General features: G+C 39.5%; 1 protein-coding gene across 1 annotated transcript; it reads left to right on the forward strand.

The window, feature by feature from the left end:
• Positions 1 to 207: 207 nt before the first annotated feature.
• zfp36l1a (zinc finger protein 36, C3H type-like 1a) lies at positions 208 to 4,620 on the forward strand. Its single transcript, XM_028438434.1, has 3 exons — positions 208 to 315; positions 350 to 429; positions 1,435 to 4,620. Exons 2-3 carry the CDS (start codon positions 379 to 381, stop codon positions 2,503 to 2,505), a joined length of 1,122 nt encoding a protein of 373 aa, XP_028294235.1. The 5' UTR covers positions 208 to 315; positions 350 to 378; the 3' UTR covers positions 2,506 to 4,620.
• Positions 4,621 to 9,343: the final 4,723 nt, after the last annotated feature.

A 9,343-nucleotide genomic window follows, 5' to 3' on the forward strand; every position in this document is an offset into this window, starting at 1 on the left:
GGCTCACAGCTGTTAAGCATTCAGTGCGCGTCCTGCAGCGCAGTAATCTCAAACAAATGACAAACCAAAGCAACTTCAGTCTCTGCAGAGGAGGAAGGGGAGGTTAAAAAAAAAAAAGCTGTAGAAAGTTGACGCCCAGCGCTGCAGGCTCCTCCTGCACTGCATTATAAAGCTAATGTGGGCCTGGTGGTGGAGCAGAGAGGGGGAGAGTCTGCAGGGGCCCAATTTTTTTTTCTGCATGACCTGCCTGCGCGTCACACACTCAGCAGACCTGCGCAACTTTTCAACCAACAAACTTTTGGGCTTATTTATTTATTATTATTGTTATTTTTTTTTTTTTTTTTTTTTTTTTTTTACTCCTTGTGACTTGATGCAAAGATGACTACGGCTATGGTGTCGCCTTTCTTCGACTTCGACGTGATGAACAAGGTAGTTTGTAGCCCGGGTTTCTGTGCGTTTTGCGCTGCGTAAAAAAGTGTGAAGGAATGGAGACGCTGCGTGGCCTCCCTGTCTGTGTCTCTGCTGTTTACTTTAACATGTCCGCTTGTTTTCCTCTTTCCTCGCTTTGTTTGCTTTCTTTTTGTCGTCTTTTAACTCACAACAAGCGCGACACGGCGCCTTGATTTGAAACATTGGTTTGGTTTTGTAAACTTGGACATGTGTGACATGTACCACGTCGGGTTAGCTGGTCTGTTTGGTGTTTAGTCTTGTTTTCACCCACAAAGTGAGCAGATTATTGACCAGACACTCGTTAAAGCTGTTGTTTAGCTGTCCTCTTGTATTTAACGACAGCACTGCTACTTTTGCGCCACTTTTTTTTTTTTTTTTTTTTTTTTTTTTTTTAATGCTGTTCACAAAGCAGCCACATGCTCGCTAATCATTGACCACATTTCTGTCTGTAGCTCACGTTAAGTCCCTGTAAAGCTGTCTTTTTTTTTATCAACAGCATCTAACATCACCAACTGTTGAATGTTGCTTTTATATTTTGCTGTTTAATTGCATGCATTTCTCTTCTCATATTTGTTAAAAGCGCAATTTCCCGCTTTGTATGACGTTTGCTTTGTCAATATATTTATTTGCCTTAGTTTCGAGTGAGTGTACGTTTTCTTCTTGGGTTGTTTTTGTGTTTTGGTAATTATTTTTCTAATAATGCAGCCCTGTTTTATGGCCACTAGCAGTTCACAAGCCTCTGATGTGCTGCTCCATTTACTAAACAGGCACACATTCCTCCTAAATGGGCAACAGGCCAAACCAGCTGCAGGTCTATAGGATCGTATCCTCTGATAATTCAGGAGCCAAAAGAGTCGCACTTGTGCATAAATTTGATGTTTTATAATCAGATTTATATATATATATATATATATATATGTGTGGAAAGTGCATGTGGGATGTATGTTCTAATAGTTTTTAAAAAAAAATATGTTTCTCCTGCAGAACCACAAACTGCTCAGCTACAATAACAACCTGGGTGCCCCTCATCCCATGTCTGTCCCTTGCACTGGCACCAACGTGCCCATCTCTAGCCCCGCCGGAGCCCTGCTGGACAGGAAGGCGGTGGGATCTCCCGCAGTGGGAGGCGTGTACCAGCGAAGGCACTCGGTCAGCAGCACAAAGTTCAGCCAGAACCAGTTTCTGAACAGCCTGAAGGCAGCGGACCACTCCTCACTCATCTCAGGGGTTGGCAACGCCAGCAGCAACAAGGAGAACCGCCTGCGAGACCGCTCCTTCTCCGAGACGGGCGAGAGGCTGCTCAACAAGTGCCTTAGCCCCACCAGCCCCACGGCCACCGGCAGTAGCCAAGTGAACTCCAGCCGTTACAAGACAGAGCTTTGCAGGCCTTTTGAGGAAAACGGTTCCTGCAAATATGGTGACAAATGCCAGTTTGCTCACGGAATCCACGAACTGCGCAGCCTGAGCCGCCATCCCAAATACAAAACCGAGCTGTGCCGCACCTTCCACACCATCGGCTTCTGTCCATACGGGCCTCGCTGCCATTTCATCCACAATGCTGAGGAGCGTCGTGGACCCCCCCAGCAGCCTTCTCCGCTAAACTCTTCCAACAAGATGGAGAGGCCTCGGCTGCAGCACAGCTTCAGCTTTGCAGGCTTCTCCAGCTCAGCCGGGCTGAGAGAAAGCCCCACCTCGGTCACCCCCCCACCCATGTTCTTCCCAGATGAGGTTCCAGAGTGGCCTAGCAGTAACCCCTTCACCTACTCCAGCCAGGAGCTGGCCAACCTTTTCGGGCCAAGTCTAAGTGTCGGTCCTGCAGGCACAGAGCCCAACGCCCCCGCACCTCCATCTCCAACAAGCACACCTTACTATTTCAGACCTATGTTGGAGTCCCCCCAGATGTTTGATTCCCCTTCCAGCCCCCCGGACTCTCTGTCAGACCAAGATGGCTACCAGAGCAGCTCTGGTGGAAGCTTGAGTGGCTCAGAGTCTCCGACGCTGGACACCACCCGTCGCCTTCCCATCTTCAGCCGCCTTTCCATCTCTGACGACTAGACTGCACCTCACCCCTGCCCCCCCCAGAGACTTTAAGTTTGATACACAGTAAAAATGGCACTCCCCTCTCATGAGACAAGTTAATTCCACCTTAGCGTTGTAAGGATCTATTCAATTAAGGGAACTCTTTGACACAATTTGTAACTTCATCAACCAATCCTGCAAGTTTTAAGAACGCATCCTGTCACGTGTCATAGTGCCAAAAAGGAGGGGCGTTTAGAACAATGACATTTAAAAACATTTGATTGCTTCGCCAGGTGCCACTTGTCTTTTTTTTTTTTTTTTTTTTTTTTTTTTTTTTTTTTTTTGTTTGTTTTTTAATGTGTAGCAGCACAAGTGGCCTTGGAAAGGGAAGTGCAGTGCTTTGCACTAGCCCTCCAGCTCCCCCCTCCCCCCCACCCCCCCCCTCCTTCCTGAAGATACCACTTCCCCTGAGCTAGCTAGAGGGTGCTCACTAAAGTAACTGTAGGTCTACTGCAGACATTTTTACAGACTGAGTCAGGACAAAAGGAACAAAGTAACAAACCCTGAAAATATATGAATAGTTTTTAAATAAAGTCAAAGTGCCTGGGGCGGTTTCTGCATGTGTTTAAGGTAAATGGACTACTGTTCTTTTTTTTTTTTTTTTTTGCCATGCTTCTCAAGCCCCATCTTATGTAATTGTGAATTGGGTGAGTCTGCAGGAAGGACTTTGAACTGGAAGTTGGTATGCCCCCCCCCCCCCCCCCCCCCTCCTCCTGTTGCTGGTCACTGGCTCTTTTTTTCTTCTTTTTTTTGGGAAGGAAGTCTTGATATCAAACTGCTCATTAAACCTGTAAAGACCTAATCCCACCCACCCTTCACCCCATGCCTTTCCACCTTCTTGCCTTTCTGGGGAATCCCATCATTCCCATGGTGCAGTTGTTCATTCTGCGACTTGACGAGATCGGATCTCCAAGCTATTTTACTCTACTTCTCTCCCTACTGTAGAACTCATTACATCCTTTTTTTGCTTTCTTTATTTGATTTTTTTTTTTTTATTAATGTTATTACGGTTATTATTTGAGAAACTTTCCAGACAGAAGGTTTGCGTGTCACTGCTTATTTAACTTATCAGAACATATTTATTGGTGATCATATGCATTTTTTTTGTTAATTTTGTTTTTGTATTTATCTGGATAATGAACAATAGAATATATTTTCTTTTATGTTAAATTATGATCTTCCATATTAATCTTAAGATTGTGAAGACTTTTTTTTGTCAGTTTTCCTTTTTTCACAGTTTAATATATTGTCCTTCAATGACTTTTGTTCTGCAACTACACTTTGTTTAAAAAATGAAACTTAATTTAAAGCAAAAAAAAAGACGTTTTGCGTTTTGATTATTTATTGTACTTTTTCGTACTCCCTCTTATTGGACTGCAATTCCATCTTGACTAGATTTGTTTGCTTTCATTCCTGATGTGTCGCCCCCTCCCCCCCCCCCCCCCCCCCCCCCTCTCCGTCAAAGAATTAAATGTAGTAATGACAGTTTTCAGAAAATGTTCATTTTGTTGTTGATCTCCAATTTTCTCCCTATTTAAAGTAAATGATCCAACATTATTCAGGGTGATGGTAGCTATTAATAATAATAATAATAAAAAAGGTGTTTGAAATTTGGGAAAACTTTTCACATTACTGGTTTGGGTAAAAAAAAGAAAAAAATTAAGTTAGAAAAAAGTTTAACTGTTGTAACATTCACATACCCGGTCTGTTTTTACAAGAAATAGCTGAGACCAAATGGGTTGGGGATGAATTTTGATTTGATTGGAAGTTCATGTACTTACTCTGCGCCCCCTTTGCCCCCCCCCCCCCCTAAAAACTTCGACCATTGGAAGTGCCTCGTTGAATACATTCCAGGTAGCCTTTTACATTTTGATAAAGGAGGACAATTAGTTTTATAAGTCACTTGTTCCGTGTTGCCTTCAAGTGTTGACACAAAGAAAGTCAAACTGTTGAATGTATTTTTCCAGCCATGTTTATTTTTTTGTCACTACAGTAAATCTGTGAGTTTATATGAAAACCTGTTTTTCTCTCTCTTTTGTAAGTATTGATTGCAGTTAAGCCAATAAACCCAATATTTTTTTGAAAAGTTAACTGGTGTCGTGAGTGGTGTCTAGGATGTGGTTGTTTATATTGTGATTTAACAAAGCAGTGTAAAAATGTGCTAATATTTCATAAACTGTCTATTTTTAACTTTGTGTTTTCCAACACAGTTTCATGGCTAAATTTGAATCAAAGAAGTAGTTTTGACTGCTTTTAATATATACGTCTCAAACTATGAGATACATTCTTACATCTCCTAATCTCACTTGACAATATTAACTATTATAGTAATTATTATAGATGATGATTTAATACAAGTCAGCCTGCAGTACACCTTACACCTCATTTGACATGGTTTGAATTGGTCTGTTTAACTATCATTAAGTGTTATAATACATTATCCATCTTAAAAACTAACATAACGCTATAAATAGGACATTAAACAGTGGAGGCAAATGGTTTTTGAACTGAAGGGAGTTGCTCTGTGGTGGCAGATGATTGGTAAGCAGCATGGACACAAGGCCAGGTAAATAATCAAAGTTTGGTCAAACATAGACTTAACACACTAGTTTCAGCTAAAGTATTGATCACATGGCGCTGTAACCGTGCTTTCACCAAGAATATTTACAAAATCTGGTCATGTTGGGGGTAAAATCGGATCGTTGATCCTAAGGTCACGAGTGCACTGATCAATGTGAAGGTGAAAACCCTGCTACTGTCACTGTTGGCTGATTAACCTGTAATACACAATACTGTGTGGTCCAATGTATGTTTTTAATAGTAAATCAAGATAACCATCTCTATTGGGCCATAATATCAACAGCTGTATTTGATTTCAGTGTCAACATACCGCTGCTTCCCCTTTTTATACGCTGCCCTCAACATCCGTACTGCTTCTACTTTTCCTTGTGTTCCGGACACTTCCGTCTGTTCGTGTTTATGTTCTCTCAGATTGCAAAAAAAAAAAAAAAGGGGGGGTGGGAGAGGAACTCCCTTCCCGCAGTACAATGGTGAGTGCTGACCCGTCACAGCTGACCCATAGAGGCCTCCTGGTAGCTTTACAGCAGAGAGACCTAGGCCTTGTAGATTCATGTTCTAATGCTTTGTTCAACGTTCTCATCTCCGATTACTTCTCTTTCACAGGCCTAAAATCAGTGGCAGTTTAATGCATCTGGTTTACAGTTTGATTGGAAGTAGTTACTTCAATAACATCGTATGTTAGATCAGTGGTTCTCAAACTTTTCTTACTCAAGTACCCTTTTTGTCTTACTTCTAAATCCAAGTACCCCCTTTGTCCAACTACAACATTTTGCCTATAATACTATAAAAAACAACTATAGAGCATAATTAATGATTGAGTGTTAACACACATTTTAAATAATCTAATTTTAAATAAGTGGAATAAAACAGTGTTAGAGTGTCTTTAATAGATTTATTTCTATAGCTTTTATCATTTCCAGTCGTTTGCCGCCTGGTATAGGACCAACTAAAAATAAACATTATAAAACCCCATATTTTTAATGCTTTGGTTTGTTAATTTTTCAATGTCTGTCATGTACCCCCTGTAGTGCCATGGCGTACCCCGAGGGCAGACATAGGCAACTGGCGGCCCTTGGTCTAATTTTTTGCGGCCCCCCAAAACAAAATTGTGATTCATGAAGTTGTAAGTTAAATGAAGCCCAACATAACACACAAAACTCCAGGAACACAGGAAGTGACATCACAAAATGTCAACAAAAGTACACAAAATGATAACAAAGACAATAACATATACAAAAGGACTTCAAAGACACACAACATGATAGAATGACAGAAAAATACACAAATAGACAACAATAACACAAAAACATAACAAAAACACGCAAAAAGTTAACAAAAAAAAAAAAAAACCCACAAAATATCTAAAAACTCAAACCCACATGAAAGGACTACAAAGAAAAAAACACTTTGCTCTTTCCTGTGTTAATACTCAGATTGGTCATTATTCCCTATTTCTGAAATAAATGTTGAAAATGTGGTCCTCGAATGAGATGAGATTGCCCTAGGGGTACATGTACCCCCATTTGAGAAACACAGTGTTAGAATGTGTAATTGTTAGTGATAGATATTGTTTTTATTATATTGCTATAAAGAAATTGCTTTGATGATATATTCTATTCTATTCTATAAAAATGTATACATACATACATACACATATATATATATATATATATATATATATATGGATTTATTCATGGTAAATCTATCACAATTTGCTTTGTGAGTCAAAACATTGTAACATTACTACTATTACTCACAAACTATTCTTTTTTTAAAAATATCCCTGTGAATTTTTGTATTTATTTCTGCTTGGTGCAGCTTACCTCAAAAGGCAGAAGACAAGAAAAAAAAGGAAAATCATAACTGGGTCATAATGTAAAATGTAATAAATGCATTTATTAGAGTGAAATGGGAGATTTTCTCTTCTGAAAGTGAATCAGGTGAATCTGACTCCTCCACATCTTTCAGTTCTTTCCGCACTTTTAGTAGTAGTTGAAGCACATGCAGTTTAAAGTGTAGACATTATATACAGCGCCGCCACATTGACTGTGGAGGGACGCGTCCACAGCGCCGCCATCTTGGAATGGTGCTGGTGGAGGCAGCGGTGCATGGAAATGTAAAGGATAATATATTGTTAGCAGGTTGTTAGGGCTATAGTGATATAAACGGCAACAGGACGGACAGAACCATTCCTAGCAACAGCCTGTTACACAGAAAAAACAGACTTACTGCATTAATTGATGGGTTAGAAAGAATGGCAGTGGCTATCCGGACGGTTGCCGTATCAATATACCGACATTCTATCCGTTTGCAGCGCCCCTATTCGGCCAGTTTAGGTCATGTGACTAAGACTAAACCTTATCCTAAACCTAAGCCTAACCCGAACCCTAAAAATTGTTCATTTTGGGTAATAACCTAACCCTAACCCTAAGACGCTGCATGCGTACGTGTACTTTGGTAACTGTACCAATAGCACCGGGGGTTGTCCGTACAGAAACCGTACAAATAGATACTTTCAGAGAGAATACAGCATCTATTAGAGCTGATAATAGGCCTAATTAATGATGGAATTATTTTTTGTTGTAGACAATTCTTTATCTCGAGCTACGTTGCTCACATGTTTAAGGTTTTCCAAAGACGGCATTCTCGGAGACAATGGGGATTGGCAGTGAAACGGGAAGGTTTTGTTGCAACTGAGAGATCTGTGTTCTGCAGTGATGAATTTGACAGGACACGGCAAATTGTCCGGCAGAGACAGGGAGTCAAATACTAAATACATTTTTAGATAGTTTTCTGTGAGGATGGTTTAGGTTCTTGTTCCTTGAATATTTCAGTTCTTTGGCTACAATAATAATAAAGATGATGATGATGATGATAGGGGTATAATATTAATAGTGACAGCAATAATAGTAATAGTAATAATTGTAAAGTTCTAATAACAATATTTGCAATAACAAAATAATATGATAAGAATCCAGTAACTATAATACAATAATAAAAAACAATAAAATAATAATAAACCATATTAAATAATAATAATAATAATAAAGTAAAAGAAGAATATGATAATATAGCAGCAATAATAAAAACAATAATAATAATAGTGCAATGAGAATACCAGTAACTATAATATAAAATATAAATAATAAAAAATAATGATACAAAAATATATATATTATATATATAATGATAATTATAAGAATAGCAATAACAATAAAACAGTAGTAATACAGTTATACAATAATAGTAATTGTCAAATGCAATGTATAGCCTTAAAGCTGATATCTGGAGTTTCTGAGAGGACGTCTCAATGTCCCGCCCTAAACAGCCTCACTTCCTCCCTGTGCCTCTGCCATCTACGAGAAGCCACACCTCTACTTTTCTGCACGTGCATCGCGGAACATAACAAGGTCGCATTGATATAGGTCTATGGATCAGGTAAGAGCCAAAATCATATTTACCTGTTTGCTGTTGTGTCGTGTGGCCTTGTTTCCATGCACAGTTCCACATTCACTTTGATTGACAGACTCAAAAACAGGAAGTCAAAGCCTATTGGCTGGGTGCACTCGGCGATTGTTTCCATTTGTATAGGGGTCTATAGGACGAAGGAGGGACTTATATAATTAATATATATGAATGACCACCGGCAGTAGACCATAGTAAAAGACTAGTTAGGTATTTTTTCGCATTTCAAAAGAATCATACATAAACATAGATTTCTCAGAAACTCTGGATATCAGCTTTAAACAATAAAAACCTGAGCACATCTGAATGTTTTTTGGGTTCCTTTTATTCTATTTATGTTCATCTATCTATCTATCTATCTATCTATCTATCTATCTATCTATCTATCTATCTATCTGTCTAGCTATCTATCTATTTATCTATCATGTCTGATATTTATTACTAACAAACACCGTGAAAATTGCTTGAGAATTGAATGATTTATGACAACTTTCCTCTATAATGAATTGTAGGAGCGATTGCCACCGTTCCAAGAGGGCCGCCCTGTTGACGCACCACTCTCGTGGGCTGCAGCAGGCGATGCGGCGTCTACGCATATGATGTCTATGGTTTAAAGCACATGAAAGAGAGCTGTTTCCTGTTTGTGTGTTGTATGCAGACACCTTAATATGAAGCACCAGGAAGTGGCTTTGTGAACTTTCGAAGGTGGCGGATGCATGGGCGGGCGTTTTTTATTCTTTGATATGTGACCAAAGAAAAAAAAAACTTC

The sequence above is a fragment of the Gouania willdenowi genome, chromosome 22 (assembly GCF_900634775.1).
Source record: "Gouania willdenowi chromosome 22, fGouWil2.1, whole genome shotgun sequence".
Taxonomy (NCBI): Eukaryota; Metazoa; Chordata; class Actinopteri; order Blenniiformes; family Gobiesocidae; genus Gouania; species Gouania willdenowi.